The 20,549-nt window shown below is 41.1% G+C and overlaps 1 protein-coding gene across 3 annotated transcripts; it reads left to right on the top strand.

Annotated features, from left to right (window-relative positions):
* The first annotated feature begins 1,705 nt into the window (after positions 1-1,705).
* LOC108699787 lies at positions 1,706-14,377 on the top strand. Of its 3 annotated transcripts, none has more exons than XM_041574769.1 (4): positions 1,706-1,730; positions 8,597-8,621; positions 10,809-11,851; positions 13,703-14,377. In XM_041574769.1, exons 3-4 carry the CDS (start codon positions 10,903-10,905, stop codon positions 13,711-13,713), a joined length of 960 nt encoding a protein of 319 aa, XP_041430703.1. In that variant the 5' UTR covers positions 1,706-1,730; positions 8,597-8,621; positions 10,809-10,902; the 3' UTR covers positions 13,714-14,377. The 3 variants fall into 3 exon arrangements, with proteins under 3 accessions (XP_041430703.1, XP_018087840.2, XP_018087839.2); XM_018232351.2 differs by lacking the exon at positions 1,706-1,730 and adding an exon at positions 6,550-6,679; XM_018232350.2 differs by lacking the exon at positions 1,706-1,730 and adding an exon at positions 6,552-6,695.
* The last annotated feature ends 6,172 nt before the right edge of the window (positions 14,378-20,549 follow it).

The raw sequence follows: 20,549 nt of genomic DNA, 5'->3' as shown, positions 1-20,549 counted from the left end.
CTGTACATCTGTTTTTTAAGCAACCAAAACTTGCCTCCAAGCCTGGAATTCAAAAAGAAGCACCTGCTCTGTGGCCAATGAAAGCAACATCCAAGGGGATGGTGGATCACTGCTCTAGTTAGTATTTGTTCCAACAAAAAGCTAACAAAAAAACAAAAAATAGATGTATTAAAAAAGGTTATATCGGAAGCTCACCAAACTGGCAACTGAAAGCAGTGTCTGATTGGCCCACCGGGATACCAGGAAAACTCCCGGTGGGCCCAGGTGTCAGTGGGCCCTCCTGCTTCTAAACATTTGGCCTATTTCATGGCTATTCCCTATTTCTAGGCTAAATTAAAAAAAAGAGGCTAAAAAGATGGAATAATAGATTATAGTATGTAAAGAAAACAGACTAGGAGAATAGAGGTTGAGTGAAGAGAGGAAAAAAAATAGTACTGAGAGTGGGCTCTTGGTCTAAGGTTTTTGGGTGGGTCCCTGGTGTCCCAGCCAGACACTGGCTGAAAGGACTGCTATCGGGACTACTGGCTGGTTGGCTCTTGCCAAATACATAGACGTCAACTCACTATGGTGGGTTTTTGGTACTGTCTTGGCCCTTACACCCTTGGTCTGTGCAAATTAACGGGAAGCAGTACATGCTTCTAAAAGATTGCAGTGAGTTGATACATCTGCAATTGACAAAAAAGGGAAAATAGAGATATTTCATTAAAGCAGTCTTAGTGTCAGCTCTTTTGCAGCTCCTCTGCATTTCTCATTTCTTTTTTACCTCACATTAAACACTACCGGTACATGGACTGAATACTATAAGCATGTCTGCATGACCCAATGGAGCATACGTATCTAACCATAAATTATATAATTAAAGATAAAAATGATCCGTTTCTGTCTCCTAGGTCCAACCTTCAAAAGTAAGATATAGATAGTGCTAAATGTTATATATGTCATGTTTGTGCCTGAAATCAATCCATTTTAATCGTATAAACTCAGTAAAGAAAAATGCCCCGACGATCCTAGCAGCACTAAATTTTATTTAAAAGTATTTTCAGTTAATAGAAGGATTACATAATAGCGACTGCAATTGTAAATTCCTGCCTTGTTTCAAAGTTAGATATACTAAGGGGCTGTTTTATAAACATTCTCATTTTAATGGTTTTAGAGGTTTTTAAAGTTATAATTGAACTCTATTTCTCTAAAATCACGAATGCCTTGTAATTTATTAAAAGGTACGAATACAAAAAGTATGAACAAAAATAGCTGCCAAAAAAAAATCCGAAAACCCTGAATATTTTGTAAACAAATGAAAAATGCATACGACAATGAACATTTTGATCTTCAAAAACCGCTAAAACCATGAACAAAAGGGTGATCTTTGCAAGAAAAGAAAGGGAACTTCCATTGACATCTATATGACCTCAACAGCTTTTAGTTGCCATAAAATTGCGTTTTAATTAACTATATAAAAAAATGTGTTTGTTTGAGCTAAAAAGTAAGATTCGGATAAACGAACACTCTACGAATATTCACACATCTGTCCCTAAGCCTTCATATAAGGGTTATTCAATGCTGGTAAGGCAATGCAGGGGTGCTCAGAGCACTATTGCAGCAGTAGCGCAGCCCACACATTCTAACTGTGATAATGTAGGTCTCCACTAGAGGGCGGGGTTGGGTCTCTGAACTCTGGACCGTGGGGAATGCTCGTTACACTGGGCATTTGATCGGATCACCTAACACAGGTAAGTGACACCGTAAGATCTCCTGTGTTAAAGAAAAAGTAATATGAATTCTCTTCTCTGTGATATATTATGCGCCACAGCTTGCTCATACCTCGTTTACATAATACATTCACCAAGCTGCACCCAGCAGGAGCTGAAACTGTCAATACTTGGATAGGGGTGGAGGAAACAGGTGAGCAGCTTTGAGAAATACCTGCATTTCTGCCCAAGACTAAGGGCTAATCTACAAAGAAGCTTTATAGGACGGTGCTGGATCTACAGATTGCAACCTACAAGTCTGAAGTTATACAGGTCAAAGAATAGTGGGACTGATATAAAAATCTGATGTGTAAACTATAGATAAGATTTGCTGTCCAACGTGACACGCCTGTTGGAAGGGAATGCTGCCTGCTGTGTCTGCATCCAACAATATAAAATCGAAATACATTGAATGTCAGATGTAAATGCAGGAACAAAACAAACCATCTGACTTCATTCAATTCACTTTACACTGGGATCAGATTTTTACATCATTCCTCTGAAACTCATGCGGATGTGTTTAATGATAAAGTCTGGCCCACAAAATCTGATCAGTATAGTGTCCTGGTTCACATAAGATCCCAGAGCTGCTATGCCGTAATAATACTTGGTCGTTCGTAAAAGGACAAGGAAAGCCCACTGAACTTGTATTCTTATATTAAACTACTTAGGTTAATACCTTTCAGATCAGTCTCTGGGGCGGATTTATCAAAAATCAAATTAGATTAGAATTTAGAATTTTATTTGCACCCACACGCACACATTCGAGTTATATTTTCAAAAACTTGAATGTCTAGTATTTAAAAATTCACCATCTGAAAGCTGGCGAGGTCAAATAGAAGTCAAAGGGAATTGTCCTAGGCAAAGCAACATTTTTTGGTTGATTTGAGAGTTTTTATCTAAAAACTCGATCAATTTGAGTTTTCGAGACATAAACTCGATCAATTCGAGCGATTTGAATTTTTTTGGGACATGATCTTGATCATTACAGTTCTTTTCCCCATAGTTTTTCCTTTGAGTTTTTTACATTCAAATTTTTTCATAAATACCCAAACATTCGAAATTCGAGTTTATCCGGAGTAGAAAAACCCTCACAACCCACAAATTCGATTCTTGATAAATATGCTCCTAAGTGTTAGTGTGCCAAATGGTGTGAAACCTGTTAGGCTTCCTATACAGTATATCCTAAATAAATTGCTAATTTTTATAGCTACTGCCTTTTTGAGACACTCACAACATCTATTTTTCTACGTTTTCATCTGGGGGGGATTAATGAGACCTTCTCCAACTTTTCTCAGCCCTTTGATTGCTTATACGTGTTAAAACTGTATTTGTGAGCTGCATACACCATAATTCTTTCAGTGCAAACCTTAACAGAGGAATGCAATGCTAAATGTCAATATCTATAAAACCTAATGAGTAATCTTAACGGAATTCAGAGAAAATATTTATATAATCCATAGACCTTTGGTTTGTGGATGTGTAAACCCTTGTGGTTGTTGGGTGGATGGTGTAATCCCTCATTAGTGTACGGTCAGTTTAAAGGACATGTTAAAGTCTATTTCAATACTTTAATTATTTGCGATCTGTTTGAACACCTTTCCCTTTCCCTACTTGCTAACTTATTAAAGCAATATAAGGGCTCTTACACAAGGGTGGTTTTACCTGCGCTCCCCTGTGTTGCGATTTCTTGTGTTCAGGAGTAGGAATAGACGCACTCAATCATTGTGAAGGGGGTTGTACTCACACAGAGATATGTAAGCACCAAACGCAGGTGGGACGCAGCATGTTGTATTTCACCTTCGTTCGGCGCATACATGCGTCTGTGTGAGTACTGCCCCCTTCACAATAATTGATTGCATCTACTCCTGCGCTCCCCTGCAGCTGAACGCAAGAAAGCGCAACACAGGGGAGCACAGGTAAAACCGGCCGCGTGTATGAGCCCTCATGCATACTTGATCTCTGTTCTTGAAGTGTTCTGCCCCAGCTGAATTTGCAGCCACCACTTTGCCTTCCATTACACAGTAAAAATGGCCGTTCAGCTATTTCTGCGCATGTGAGAAAAGTACTGAATCCCTCTTACTGTATTATAATGCGCCTGAAGTAGGGGAAGCAGCAGAAGACAGAGACCAAAAAGGTTGCAGATCGGTAATGTTTTGAAATAAGAATTGGCACATTGCTATAGCAACCATAGTTGACGTTTGCTATTCACTGATGCTTTACTAGGGATTCCAGAAGGCAATAGTTTTATCCGCTTCAATGAATAAGATCTCAAGAGGCTCTTCTGCACAGGCTCCTCCATGGTGATAGGGTGCACTGTAATGCACATGAGCTTTGTCTTGGTCATTCTCAGAGACTGATATAAAAAAGATAGGGTTATCCGGCACTCAGAAGGATTCACAGGGCCAAAAGTATAAGTTAAAAAGCATCTTTATTGATCATAAATCATATATTGATCATGAGCCCATAACTAAGTACCATGTAGGTGCGAAACACATAGGGCGTATGCATTTATACTTTTAATTATGATCAATAAAGATGCTTTTTAACTTATACTTTTTTGGCCCTGTGGGTCCTTCTGAGTGCCGGATAACCCTATCTTTGGGGGTCTGGGGCTGGTGCACCTGGACCACACGATCAACTTGGTGAGCTATTTACCTTTTTATCCTAAAGCACCACTCATTTTTTTGTTGCGTTCTCAGAGACTTATGGTTGAACGTGGCTGTAGACACAGAAACAAGCTGTGTGCAAATTACCTAACCAAGCCAGGAATAGAGTGCAACGAGTTTTATGCATGAAAAAGTCCAGAGACAAAATATTACTACAACGCGGCAATTGCTGTACTATAACATATAAATCCACACAGGTCGGTACTTCCGTATATTGGGCTTTGTGAACTATTCCAAAAAAACCCCAATGTTGTGGTGCCTTGATAACTGGACATAATACCTGAGACTAGCCAGTCATGCAGCTCAGATCTGGACTGGCAATCTGTAGGTTCTGGCAAATGCAAGATGAGAAACTGTAAGATGCCACAGTAACTATTTAGTGGGCTGGTGGGGGGCGGTTTGGGCCTCTTTAAAGGAACAGTGAAAATTAAAGCGTTTTCATTTTTCATGTTACTGTTCCTTTAATTACAGGGTCTGTTTTGAATTTCAGTCCAAAAAAAAAAAAAAATATATATATATATATATAAACAGTGATAGCATAAACCAAGATTTTTGTAAACTCCCAGCAAAACTATATTATACTTCTGGTGTCTTGGCAGTACAAATGCAGAATCTACAGTGTCCTACTAGTGTACAATTATTTAGACTGTAAGCTCTACGGGAAAGGGACCTCCATCCTTCTGTCTCCTTGACAATAAGCACTTAATCTGTACTTTATACTAATGTGTATTGTATTTTTATACTTATTTATACTTAATAATGTAGTGGCCCCCTCTTTCTTCTACTAATTTATTGTTCTTCTGAACAGTACTTTGTAGGGTTGCCACCTGCCCGGTCTTTTGAAGGGCTGCCCAGGTCAAAACTGCCTGCTTGTTTTACTAAATTAGGAAAACCGGTCAGGATTTCCTCTGATACTGATATCTTCAGCAGGTTCTTGAGCTTCATTTATGTCCGGTATATCCTGGAATCCTCCATTGTAATTGCAAGTAAAGTTGTTGTATTGTGTTAGCCAGTAAAAATGTTACAGGGCACTAAAATGTTCTGAAAGCTTGTTATTATTATATTGGTTAGCCAAAATACCTCTTTATTTTTTATTTTAAAAGGGTTGCCCTGTAACATTTTTACTGGCTAACACAGTACAACAACTTTACCTGGAATTACAATGGAGGAAGGTTGCCACCTTTTCTATAAAATGTTACCGGCCAGTGGGGAGGGACAGGAACAAAAGGGGGGCGGTCCATGATGCAAAAGGGGGCAGAGCCACGCACAGTGACGCAAAAGGGAGCGGAACAACGTGCGTGATGACCAGAAGCCTAAAAAAAAGGTAAGTTCTGAGCGAATTGGGGACGGGCCAAGGTCTTTTTTTTAAGTGTGTTACAAATTACCGGCAACTACATTGCCGTTAAATTTGTAATATTGGCCCCGGCCTTGGCAGGTGTTTTATCGGCCGGGTGGCAACCCTAAATGGAGGATACCAAGATATACCGGACACAAATGAAGCTGAAGAACCTGCTGAAGATATACCAAAGAACACCACAGCTTCATTGTGATCAGCTTGAAAAAGGAACTAAAATGTTCTGAAAGCTTGCTATGATTATATTCGTTATCACCTTTATACCAATTTTATATTTTATTTCAAAAGGGTTGCCCTGTAACAATCACCTACAAGTCAGAAAACAAAATTCTGATTGGTTGCTAGGGGCAACATCACCAGTGAGCTTTGTCGCCAGTGTTTTACAGGGCGTGATAACTAGGCCCCTACATGTACAACCCGTTGTAGTTCAGCAGGACACGCACAGTCAGTGGCTGTCAGACAAATGACTTTCTGGAGTTGAAGTTTTTAAAAACGATTAACATTTTATTTTATTACAATTACAGAAACAATGTTTTGTTGCTTGAAGAAATCATAGCAAGGATCCCCTTCTCCTCGTAGTCTGTATTTCTGGTATTGGTGATGGGTTTAAAGGCAGTTGGCTAATACAGGTTTATAGCAGAGTGTAACTGACAGGCCGCGCCTTTAATTACAACATTGCTGCCGTGTACTTTGTTACTCTGCTTCCCAGAGTTCTGCCGGCTCAGAGCTGGCCGCACCCGACGTTTCCTTCGAGCCTCGCCCTTTCTCCCCCACCCACGTGCGTACTGAGCATTCTGTCCTATTAGTCTTTTCCTGCCAGCACTACGTCTCCCTCAACTACGTCACACGCACGCAGCTACGCACTAGGTCCTGGAAGCTTTGAACGCAGCGGCCAGCAGGACTCGGAGGTAAAGGAAGTGTCAGGTAACACAGTCTTTTACTCAGCGGGGCTTATTTAGTCGCTGCTGAGCTTTATAGAACTGATGTGATCGGTTTCATTCGTTTTCTACAATGTCACAGTTTCCGGGCAGGGTCCCTTATACTTGTGACTAGCGAATTATCTGCTCTACATCATGTCGCTCTATAAATGTAATTCTTATGTGTTGGACTGGCCCGTCTGGAACCAGGAACATAGTTGCCCCTTGTGCTGCTAAACATTTGGCCTGTTCCATGGCCATTCCCTATTTTTATGAGAACAAAGCGGCTAAACACAAACCTGCCAACATTTTGGAAATAAAAAGAGGGACAAAGTGGCAATTGTTGTGACCACGCCCTTTTTGTGACCACACCCCCTAGTTACCATGTTCATTTTACAAAATTTGGCAGGTTCGGAAAGTTTGAACATATTTCTGTGTTTTTTTTCCAGTTATTACAGTTTTGCTAATGAAGGTGAATTGCCCTTTAAAGGGATCCTGTCATCGGAAAACATGTTTTTTTTCAAAACGCATCAGTTAATAGTGCTGCTCCAGCAGAATTCTGCTCTGAGATCCATTTCTCAAAAGTGCAAACAGATTTTTTTATATTCAATTTTGAAATCTGACATGGGGCTAGACATATTGTCAATTTCCCAGCTGCCCCTGGTCATGTGACTTGTGCCTGCACTTTAGGAGAGAAATGCTTTCTGGCAGGCTGCTGTTTTTCCTTCTCAATGTAACTGAATGTGTCTCAGTGGGACATGGGTTTTTACTATTGAGTGTTGTTCTTAGATCTACCAGGCAGCTGTTATCTTGTGTTAGGGAGCCGTTATCTGGTTACCTTCCCATTGTTCTTTTGTTTTGCTGCTGGGGGGAAAAAGGGAGGGGGGTGATATCACTCCAATTTGCAGTACAGCAGTAAAGAGTGATTGAAGTTTATCAGAGCACAAGTCACATGACTTGGGGCAGCTGGGAAATTGACAATATGTCTAGCTCCATGTCAGATTTCAAAATTGAATATAAAAAAATCTGTTTGCTCTTTTGAGAAACTTTTGAGCACTATTAACTGATTTATTTTGAAAAAAATGTTTTTTCCCATGACAGTATTCCTTTAAACTATGAGTCTAAAGGCCCCCATACAAGGGCCGGTAACAGCTACAGACAGACCGAGTCGGCAGCTTATTGGCCCATATGTGGGGCCATCCGATGGGCTTACCTGATCGATATCTGACCGAAAGTCGGGCAGATCTCGATCTGGCAGGGTAAAATATCCCGTCAGATCGCGGCCGCATCTAATACGGTCCCACGATCCGACTGCCCGTATCAGCCCGATATCGCCCACTTCAATGTGTGTATATCTGGGAGAGATCCGCACATTTGGCAATATCACCCAATGAGCGGATGTCTATGGCCACCTTAACTTCTCCCAAGGGACCTGTTATCTTATATTGTTACAATTACTTATTTGCTTATCTCAAACTTGTTACCAAAGTATCTTATCTGCAGCTGTGGCTGTTCTGGGCTCTCTGCCAAAAGCCTATTAAGTTAGGAACACTGTTTCTTTTTCTGCCTGTTCAGTGCAGAGAAAATCAGGACTTTCCAGTACAAACGAGGGACTGCAGGTTGAGCTGTCAAAAGAGGGACTGTCCCTTTAAAAACGTGACAGTTGGGAGGTGTAAACAAGGGGAAGACTAGATTATAGTATATAAAGAAAAGAGACTAGGAGAATAGAGTTTGAGTGAGGAGAGGAAGAATAATGGTACTGAGAGTGGACCCCTGGTCTAAAGTATTTGGGTGGGCCCCTGGTGTCCCAGTCCAACACTGGTTGTGTAGAATGGGATGTAGCAGTTTACATGTCTCATATATTTGAATATAAAAATAAGTTAAATCTTTTTCCCTTTTGGTTTTCAGAATCATGTCTGGAGATGACTTTTCGGTAAGTAATGTTCTGCCTCACCCCTGTGAGTCCTATAATTCCCCTTCCATCAACTGGATTTGCTGAAGATTTCATTATATGCTGAAAGTTTTCAGAGGGGGTTGTTCACCTTCCAAACATTTTTTTTCAGTTGAGTTGTTTTCAGGTTGTTCACCAGAAATAGACTTTTTTTTCGATTGCTTTCCATCTTTTATTTTTTACAGTTTTTCCCGAACTGGTTTAAAGGAGACCTATAATGTAAAAAATAATAAAGAATATACCAGTGCATTCAACTCTTAGATATTGAAGGAATGTCCTTTGAAAAGTAGTGTTTCTGGTTACTTTATTATAAATTGCTGCAAAAACCCCACTAGTCCCGCCCCCAGGGTCAGACTGGGCCGGTAGGACACCGGGAGAAACCTGGTGGGCCCCCCGGCCCATGCCCTTCTCCCGACCTGCCTGCCCCTTAAAAAAACTAATCGCAGCACCATGCGACAGCCTTCGCACATGTGCACTGAACAGCACCGTTTGCACATGCGCATGGGGGGCCCCGGAGGTTTGTAACCCGGTGGGCCCCCCAAAGTCCAGTCCGACCCTGCCCGCCCCTCTGTTCCACTTCTTGCTGCCTCCTTTCCCAGGCTGTGCAGGGGAGCTGGCTGCACTCAGCACACTGAACTATAGGCAGGGCCGGCTCTGCACTGGGAAAAAAACAGATAGACCCTTGGCTCCTATGGGCCCCACCGGTCCAGACCTGCTCCCTGCTGAATCTTCCTGGCCCAACCTCCCTTTATCGGACAGGTTGCGGCAACTACAAAGTGCGCGCATGTGCAGTGGGGCAGCTTGGCGGAGATCCTGGCACCGGCCCCTGCAACAGGAGCCCGGTGGGCCCCGGGCCCCCCAATCCGACCCTGACTGTAGGACAGGAACCAATCAGCAGCAAGGCTGACCTTATAGGGAACTGAAATCAGTCTTTGCTTGTGTGACTGCAGGGCTGTGATTGGCTGTTCCTCTCCTACTGTGCTTCTTGCAGGGACTGATAGGACACGCCCACCCCTCATTTGAAACTCAAACAGGGACCATATCAGATCAATGGGGGCCTTTTTTTTAAGACAATATTCATTTTTGTCCAAAAATAATACCAACACCATATAGTTTACATTATTGCCTCCAAATTGTTTGTTTTTTATTTATCTCCTTTAAAGGAGTTGTTCACCTTCCAAACACGTTTTTTTCAGTACAGTTGTTTTCAGTTTGTTTCCAAGAAATAGACTTTTTTAAATTCAGGTTCAGACTCTAAACTGTTGCAATTTTGCAACACTTAGTTGATACATTTCTAAGCAGCATCTCTGGAGTATTAGCAACTATTGTATCAAGTCTAACAGCTGCCTGTAATGAAACCCAGGGATTCTGCAGGGACAAAGATAAGAAATGTATCAACGAACTGAATCAATTTAGAACAGTTTTCTGGGTCGTCGACCCCCCCCTTTCCAGAGCTGCTTTAGATGGTGAAAAATGACACTTTACACTTCAATATCAGAAAAATGGTGACACATAGAAAAATAGAAATTAATTGGAAAGCTCCCAGAGCTTATGTAAAGATGACATAAAATGGTGAAAAATTAAATGTTAAACTTCAGTGTTAGAAAAATGGTGACAAATAGAAAGTAATTGAAAATGTCTTTCTGCTGAACTATCTCAAAACAACTAAAAAGTGTTGGAAGGAAACCTATTTTTTCCCCTACACAGCTTTCTGTATGCTGGTGGGTTTTTGGGTCTGAAAGGGGCCCAGCCATGCGGCACTTGGATTAGCCAGGCAGGGGGTCTTCATGTATTTCCCCCTACACAGCTTTCTGTATGATCATTTGTGACTGAAGTTATTTCCCAGTAGAGGATGGGTGAATTTTAACCTCCCCCTCCAGCCCAGCCAATCCCCAATTGGCTTTACCAAAACTTAACTTCACTGACAAATGAGGGCACAGAAAGCAATTAGAGAAAAGAAGATGCTGGTATCTCCTTCATTGGGTCATTGATAATACATGAAATTTAAGTAAATGATCTAAGACCAGAGCATTGAAGTGCTTCACTAGCAGTATGGTTTTAACTGGTTACCACTTCATGAGCCCTTTTCCACTTTTTTAATATGCAAATGCCAATATTTTCCCTCCTTCTGTGCTATTTATCTCTATATTTCTGTATGTGTTTTCTCAGTTGGCAGATGCTTTAGGGGACACTACACCAGCTAAGAAACCAGATGTAAGCAACCCAAAAGGTGCCCAGCAGCAAAACAACTGGCCAGGGTCTAATGCCTGGGGTTCAACCCCCAGTCCTGCACCAGGTTCAGGACCTGCACCTTCTGCTCCTGGTGCTGCTCCATCACATGCACCATATGGACAAGCTCCAGGAGGAATATACCCAGGTTTTCCTACAGGACCCCAGCCTGCCACACCAAATGCACCTTCGGGCCCAACTGCACCCTATCCAGGGGCTCCTGCTGGAAATTACCCAGGAGCACCAAATGCCCCATCTGGACCAACAGGGTCCTTTCCAGGAGCACCTTCTGGGCAGTATCCCACAGCTCCAAATGCCCCTACTGGACCAGCTGGTCCATATCCAGGAGCTCCTGGAGGTCAATACCCAACAGCACCAAATGCCCCGACTGGACCTGCGGGACCTTATCCAGGAGCCCCAGCTGGTCAGCACCCTTCAGCACCGAATGCTCCTTGTGGGCCTTATCCAGGAGTTCCTGCTGGACAGCATCCAGGAGCACCTACAGGTCCTTACCCAACAGCACCTTCTGGGCAGTATCCAGCTGCATCCTATCCTTCAGCGCCATCTGGAACACCAGCACAACATCCAAGCCCCGCTGGTGGCTCCGGCCCAACTAATACTCCTGGTGGTCCATACCCTGCACCTAATATGCCCTATCCTGGACCTTCTGCTCCATTTGGTCAATCAGGTCCATCACCTGCTGATCCTTGGGGTTCTGGCTCATGGGGATCACAAGGTGGGCAGTACCCAGCACCTCCAAACATGCCATATCCAGCAAGTGGGCCATATGCATCTCCTGGCCAGGGATCCGGTGCTCTCCCATCAGTGCCGTGGGGAACTGTGCCTACGGGTCAGTGGGGACCAGGCCCCTCTGTTCCATTCTCTGGAGCCCCTGGATCCTATCCAGCTCCAGGCTCATATCCCTGAAGATAAATATGCTCCAGTATTTGTTTCATTGACCTCTGGGACCAGGGTGTCATCATGTAAGTAATTTCTTTGTAACTTTTATTTTTCATGTTTGTAAGACCTTGGGACACACAGAAGGGAAAAACAATGGATTACCTTGTTTGTGTTTTTAACACGCTGCATATATCCATAAAGTATTGCACAAATATATCTTATGATGAACTGTCCATTTTAGTTTAAATAGCTGCTTAAGTAGCTTTGAAGAAAAACAAAGTTGATTTAAATATTTAGAATCCCTGTGAAAGGGCTGGTTCACCTTTTAAATGAACGTTTAGTATGTTGTAGATATTGATACTCTGAGACAGATAGCAATTGTTTTTCATTTTTTTTATTCTTTTGTGGTTTTTCAGTTATTTAGCTTTTTATAGTTTGGTACTTAAGTAGATATCTGGTTGTTAGGGTCTTATTTATCCTAGCAACCAGGCAGTGATTTGAATAAGAGACTGGAAAATGAATTGGTAAAGGACTGAATAGGAAGACCAGTAATAATTAAAATTAAAGGGGCTGTTCACCTTTGCGTTAACTTTTAGTATGATGTAGAGAGTGATATTCTGAGACAATTTGCAATTGGTTTTCATCTTTTATTATTTGTGGTTTTTGAGTTATTTAGCTTTTTATTCAGCAGCTTGCAATTTCAGCAATCTGGTTGCTAGGGTCCAAATTGCCCTAGCAACCATTCATTGATTTGAATGAGAGACTGGAATATGAATAGGAGAGGTCTGAATAGTTAAGTAAATAGTTAATAATAAGTAGTAATAACAATACAGCTGTAGCCTTTACAGAACATTTATTTTTAGGGGTCAGTGACCCCCAATTGAAAGCTGCAAAGAGTCAGAAGAAGAAGGCAAATCATTCAAAAACTATAGAAAATAAATAATGAAGTCCAATTGAAAAGTTGCGTAGAATTAGTCATTCTATAACATGCTAAAAGTTAACTTAAAGGTGAACCATCCCTTTTAACAATAAAACTGTAACCTTAGAGAGCAATAGTTTTTGTCTGCTGGGGTCAGTGACCCCCATTTGTAAGCTAGAAAGAGGCAGAAGAGGAAGGTAAATAATTAAGAATATATATATACTATAGATGGATTAAAAAGTTATTAGTAATAAGACATGCCGTAACATATTAAAGGTTATCTGTGAGGTGCCATCTAGTGAGGCTCTGAATCTAGTGTTTGCCTTGTGCACTAATGCTGTAGAGTTTTAATGTGTAAGCAGTTTAGGAATCCAGAGTTCTATCAAATTTATATTAAAAAATATTTAAAGTAGGGAGCCATGCACTCATTTTCAGTGGGAACAGCCTATCACATGCCAGATTTAGGCTTCAGTATTGGCTTATTCCCTTGAAAGTATTTGCCTATCCAGTTCACTCTGGTCTAAAGTTTCTGATGAATTAAGGATGTTCTTTCCTAGAAAACATTCTTTGTAATTGGTGCCCTGCTTATTCTGCAGTTATTATTATTATCAGGCAAACTGAGATCCCACAATAAGTGATGCACCGAGTCCACTATTTTGGATTCGACGAACCCTCTGAATCCTAATTTGCATACGTAAATTAGGGGTGGGAAGGGGAAAACATTTTTAACTTCCTTGTTTTGTGACAAAAAGTCATGTGATTTCCCTCCACGCACCTAATTTGAATATGCAAATTAGGATTTGGGTTCGGCCGGGCAGAAGGATTCAGCTGAATCCAAATCCTGCTGAAAAAAGCTGAATCCTAGCCGAATACCGAACTGATTCGGTGCATCCCTACCCAGAATATGTCTATATTTGTGGCTATAATTGAGAAAAGAGAAGGACATTGTGTGCCATCATTGTGAGCTATCAAATCTATAAATTCACATTCATTTAGTTCTTTTTTTTTTTTATAGGTCATCTTTAATCAAGAAATGCTGGAAGAGCCGAGTGCCTAATCAACGAATCATGTTTTATTTAGAAACATATAGTAGCTTCTTTATTCTACCACTTTGTAAGTCTTCATATTTGTTATTTTACGGAGTGAAGATTTAGGGCAGAGACACCTGGTCAGATTCGGGGAGATTAATCGCCGGGCGACAAATCTCCTCTTCTTCTGGCGACTAATCTCCCTGAACTGCCTTACCGCCGGCTAGAATGTAAATCGCCAGCCGGATGGCACTCGGAACGATTAAATTCTAGCCAGCAGGGAAGGCAGTTCGGGAAGATTAGTCGCCCGAAGAAGAGGAGATTTGTCGCTGGCCGACTAATCTCCCTGAATCTGATCGTGTGTCTCTGTCCTTAAGATGAATAGTCAACCAATTGGCCTCTGTAATATTCTTATAGCCTCTCTCTTGTGTAAAGAAGATACACCATATTTTTAGATTTTGTATTCAAGACAAGATGCTGTTTACGTGCACAGCTCTTATCAATTTAAGGCACTGATTGTTTTGATTTATATTTGTATAGCTGCTTTCTGGACACGTTTGCTTCTGTTGCATTATTTTCACAGAAGATGGGAAATATATTCATAACCACATGCCAAAAATCATTTTAACAGCATGGCTTTTAATATTAAAGAATTGCTGGGACCAAGTGTTTACTTTTCTTATTTCCGCCAACAAATTCCTAAAGAAGATTTCACAGGTCTTTAACCTGAATAGAATTATTTTTGCCGAACGACCGATTTTAGGGAAGTCCGACCAATCTTTCGAAATTATCGTGCGGTTAGTGGGATTCGAACGATCATACATCGACATCTGTCAGGAAATTGTCGGTCCCAGTGCAATCTATCTATGTTTGCAGGGCCAAGCAGGCAGCTCCCCTTTGTTTTCCTGCCAAATTGGTCTTTTTAGTTGATGGTAAATTAATACGATCATACGATTGTTCCGAGAAAATCGTGGTCTCAGGATGAGGATCTGATCTTTTAAAAATCTCAACATCTATGGCCAGCTTTAGGGGGTTATTTATCAAGGTCCGAATTTATCTCAATATCGGCTACTACAAACTCCGATCTAACCCACTCGGGTTTTTAAATCTTATTTATTATTAGATTTTCCCGAAAGTTACCTTTGCGGGAAAAGCTCAGATTTTCAAAATGTTTCTGTGAATTTTCCCCCGAAAATTCTGAATTTTTCGGAGTTTTCACCCGAAAGCTCAGAGAACATCGTGAAATTGCCCAAAACCCCCCGACACAACCAAAAATCAATGGGACAGTTCCCATTGACTTTTATGCAACCTCGACAGGTTTGAGATGCTGCGTTTTTATATTCGGGTTTTTTAGCACTCAAGGTTAAATAAATTCCAAAAATTAGTAATTTTTTTTAAGCCTATTATAAAACAAAAAATCTATTTTCTATTAGGGTATTCGGAGCTTAGTAAATAACCCCCTAAGACTGTGCACATGCTCAGTGTGGTCTGGGCTGCTTAGGGATCGTCATAAACAAAGCTGCTTGAGTTCTGCATGGCTGGGAAGTAAGGCGGGGGCTCCCCCTGCTGTTCATAAGTATGATTGTTTCCCTGCTCAGCAGTTAGGGACCATCTGACAATTGCTATCCACAGCAGTAAATGAAGGGAGAATTTCACAATTTCTTATAAAAACGGTACACATTTTTTAATTAAAGTATATTGGAGATCGGTACAGGGAGATTAGTCGCCCCGAAGAAGAGGAAATTTGTCGCCAGGCGACTAATCTCTTCGAATCTGCCCGTGTGCCCTGACCCTAATGTTTACGTCCCGGTACAACTTCAGAAATCTGATTGGCTGAAGGGTGATCACTGACTCTCCCTCTAACGAATCCATTTCCTGGTTCCTTGATTGGGACTTTAGAGGCAAAGGAGCAGCACTGAAGTGACCCAGCAACTCGCCTACTCCCCAATGGGTGTGACACCTATGACTGCAGCAGCAGGTCAGTAAGGGTTTGTTTTGTGGAAAGAAACATAAGGGTGACAGTAACATTGTGGGACAGAGCAGAGATGAACAATTAAAGAGGGCAGAAACCAGAAAAAGTGGATAAATATGGGATCAAAGAAAGCCCATGTGTGTGGCTTCCTTTAGCCTCAAATAAACTATATAGCTGTGGTGTGTGCATCTACTAATTAAAAGGTAAAAACCCTGCCTCATGTAAATAAACCATTTATATAAAAATATACTTTTTAGCAGAATGTGCCATTGGTTAATCATAAATAGAAAATTGTCATTTTAAGAAATAAGGGCCGCCCCCTGGGCTCCTAGGATTCACGGTGCACACAAACAAACTATACTTGTTAGGTCACATGAGCCAATAAACAGACAGTTTTGTCTTTTGCTTCCACACTTCTTCCTGTTACAGTTAGAGTTGTAGTATTTCTGGTCAGGTGATCTCTGAGGCAGCACACAGACCATCACGGAATGGTGACTCAAGGCAAGAGATGTAAAAAGCACGATATTTACTTAAAAGGATATGTAAACCTTTAAAACAAGTGATAATTGACGAGAGTGCTATTCTATGCTCTCTCATTTTTGCGACAGATTCGCTCATCATGGTATAATATGCTGCAGTGCCATCTAGTGATCAAAATTAATTATTTAAAAAAAAAAAATGGAGTGTCTACATATTAATAGTGATGAATCCAGCCATGGATTCGCGGTGAAATTTCAAAATGAGTGGATTTTTTGTGAAAATGCAGCGAAAAGTTGTTGCGGAAAAATTTGCCATGAAAAAACGCCCATAAGAAAAAAACGGCAATTGACTTTAATGCATTAGGACAAAAAAAAGTCGCCGTAAGAAAAAATGCCCACTGACTTTAATTCATTTGGACAAAAAAGTCACCATAAAAAAACGCCCATTGACTGATGCATTAGCACAAAAAAGTCGACATGAGAAAAAATGGCAATTTACTTTAATACACTAGGACAAAAAAGTCGCCATAAGAAAAAACACCCATTGACGTTAATACTTTTGAAGTGAGAAAATTTGTCACGTGCGTAAAAATGCCCATTAACTTTGTGTTTTGAGAAAATTTCACTGTTTCGCAAATTTTTTTAACATTTTTGCAACAGATTCGCTCATCACTGCATATAAACACATGTACTCATTAGGTACTGAATCTGCTCCCTTGAAAATGATTCATATTCTGCCCGCACTATATATATATTTATATATATATATATATAATGTTTTTGTTTATTTAAAGTACCTTCTAGTGTAAAAAAAAATCCTAATGAAAATTTGGGACGCATGGACCTCTTGCCAAGAAACTACCACTGAACTGGACCCCATGTAGACCCTGTAGAATGAATGAGGAACAATAAGCCGGCCACTTGGCAGCCCACCCCCCCCAACCTACACAAATGTGTCTTTAAATCATATCCCATCTTATTGTTTTGTTTGATTTTAATATCATGTACAATAATTAAAAAAATGTTCTACGTGGTCCCCTCCAGACCACGTAGAAGTAAAAGTTGCCAACCCTACAGTAACTGTGGTGGTGAAAAAAGGTAAAAACAAAAATCTTGGGGGGGGGGTCACAAAAAAACCTAGAGGCAGATTTACTAAAGGGCAAAGCGACAGCATTACTGCTTTCAGGCACTTCACCGATTTACTAACGGGCACAGTTGTAACTTCGCTAGTGAAAGAGTCAGACGCTAGTGGTCATTCACACTATCGCGGACAAATTTTTGCTCTGGCGAAAGGACATTATTCCGCAGATTCACTAAAATGCGGATTTTACTGAATGTTACCTCTTTCGTCATCACATCGTATCACATCATAAAGTTCGATGATGACACAATACTATACAGAGAGGAGGTGCAGCGGTTAACAGACTGGGGCAGAACCAACAACCTGTCTCTCAATGTAGACAAAACAAAGGAGATGGTTGTTGACTTTCTAATCTACGCTCTAATCTGGAGATCGTCAAAAGCACCAAATTCCTTGGTGTCCCCCTGGCGGAGAACCTCACCTGGTCCCACAACACCAGCTACTTAGCCAACAAAGCCCAACAGCACCTCTACTTCCTGCGCAAGCTGAGGAAATCCCATCTGCCACCATCCATACGCCAAACCTTCTACAGAGGGACTATCGGGAGCATCCTGAGCAGCTGTATCACTGTCTGGGCTGGGAACTGCACTGTCATGGAGCGCAAGATCCTACAGAGGATAGTGAAGACAGCAGAGAAGATCATAGGTGTCTCTACACAACTCACTGCATCCGTAAAGCCACCAGCATTGTGGCTGATCCAACACACCCCTTACACTCACTGTTCACACTCCTGCCATCTGGTAAAATGTACCTTCACTACCAGACTGTGTAACAGTTTCTTCCCCCAAGCCATAAGGCTCCTGAATACTCGGACCGGACAGTTCTCTCTCACACTCACACTCCATCTGACCTTATTGGAACACTGGATACAATTGTTTTCTTTGAGCACAGCTGCACTTTATCATGTTCTTGCTACTGTCATATCACAATGATACACCCATCATGTCTGACGTTTAGCATTATTTACTTAACATATTACATCTGCTGAGTGTGCACTGTGCTGTCCTGTCTTGTAGGTGTAGCACCATGGTCCTAGAGGAACGTTGTTTTGTTTCACTGTGTACTGTACAAACATATAAGGATGAAATGACAATAAACTCACTCTTGAGACTTACCTTGGCCAGCTCAGACCAGGTGAAGTGCACTGGAGTGCATAGATCTTCCTCAATCTCCTGTTACTTACATCACATTTTTTAGTGGAAAAAGCTTCTAAGTCCAAAAAACGCTGGCGTCTTTTGCTTTTTTCAGAGTGACAGCCTGCAAAAGTCCCTAAAATTTCTTTTGGGTAACCGGGTTCCCCATACATTTTCTAACATATGGAACATTAACTATACAGTGGGCTCATGTGTAGGGCATTATAACAACTCTATTGTCTTTATTAAGGTTCCCTGGACTTGTGTAATGTAATGTATTTGCTGCAACATTTATGTCCATTCAACTTTATCATTTCCCGCCGTATGCAAATTAGCCTAAGTGAAGACCTCCAATTAATTTTCGCTAGACATAATTGAACACTAGCGCATCTTCGCTTTGATTGCCCAACGTTAGTGAAAATTCACCAGCGTTCATCGCCATGGATGCAACTTCTTATTTTAGTAAATTAGCGTTGTCTAAGCGAATTTGCACCTGGCGAAGTGTACCGATGGCTGCAAAGTGAATTTTTCGCCGCTTAGTAAATTTACCCCCTAGGTTTCACAGATCCTTCTTATTTTGTATTACACTGCACTTTATTTGATCGGTGTATGTTATATAAATTCTTCACAACAGTATGTTCACTTTAGCCTGTTGCTAGAGAAGTAGTCCATTGTGTGATATTATATACTCGGGATAATTCATTATTGTTGCAAATCAATCGATACAGTCTGAGTGCAGGTAAAACTTTATTTTCATTACAGTTTGGTGAAAATGTATACATTCATTGGCCAATTACATTTTGACGCTGCTTATTTAGTACCAGTGTTAAGCATTTAGAATTTTTAGTTGCCAAGTAACTCTCCGGTGTTGCTGAATAATAACCACCATTATCCCGAGCCTACAACAGCGTTAGAAATGCTGGAAAGTGTTGTTTAATATTAAGAGTGTCCCAGCCCCAGTGTGCTTTGATAAGTTCAGGTTTGGCTGTGGGTAGAGGCAATCTCTTGCCAGTGACTGATGCATTGGAGATAATCAGCTGTCAGGCAGATATGTTGGGTAGCGGGATGGCACCAACAGATACCTCCCAACTGTCCCTTTTTCGGAGGGACAGTCCCTCTTTTGACAGCTCAACCCGCAGTCCCTCATTTGTACTGGAAAGTCCCTCTTTTCTCTGCACTGAACAGCCAGAAAAAGAAACAAAGTTTCTCACTTAATTGGCTTTTAGCAGAGAGCCCAGAACAGCTAACAGGTGCAAATAAGATACTTTGTAACAATTTTGAGACGCATAAACACAGTTTAGATAAGGAGAAATATTTTCAAACTTTCATAACCTGCCAAATTTTGTAAAAAGAACATGGTAATTAGGGGGTGTGGCCACAGAAAGGGGTGTGGTCAAAAAATGCTGCGCTACGTGCGGGAATTTTTTTTTTAAAATCTTTTTACTTCCAAAATGTTGGAAGGTATGCCAACAACACTCATAGTTAGAATATTCAAGCATATTAACACAGTCACCTCTGCTATGCCTGGGGTAGCACCTTTTATATTATAAACACTGCCTACTAGAATTTTTATACAAGAGAAAAACAAGTTCTATAAGGCAAATCTTCTGTTCTAAAGATTTAAGGTGGCCATAGACGCACAGACAATTTATACAAAACAAATTTTCGTATGATATTAGGTGCGTGTATGGTGGGAAATTAACCGACCAATATCGGTAGAAGACTTGGATATCGGTCAGCTCGTCGATCGGGATGGACGGAAAATTCTTATCGGGCGCCTTTAAACGTCGGCCATTGTTAGTGCTGAATCGTCAGATACAGGTAGAATTCTATCGTTTCTATATGAATATCCGACGATTCTGTATTGAAATTGTATCTTGCAAAGATCTTTTCCAAGAAAGATCGAAAATGTTACGTCTATGGCCACCTTAACAATAAAAGTAAAGCATGATCAGCACTGGAGCAGAGCCTCGTTCTTTACAATCAAGACATTAGGAACCTGCAGCTCAACTTTCATTTCAGGATGGAAGAACAACAGATTCATACTTTTTTTTCCCTCCACCTTAAAGTGCACCTAGTGCTTCAAGACTACAATTCACTTCTCTCTTT

Source organism: Xenopus laevis, chromosome 8S, assembly GCF_017654675.1.
Source record: "Xenopus laevis strain J_2021 chromosome 8S, Xenopus_laevis_v10.1, whole genome shotgun sequence".
Classification (NCBI taxonomy): domain Eukaryota; kingdom Metazoa; phylum Chordata; class Amphibia; order Anura; family Pipidae; genus Xenopus; species Xenopus laevis.
The sequence above is the reverse complement of the archived record's forward strand: the minus strand, read 5'-3'. Positions and strand labels throughout refer to the sequence as shown.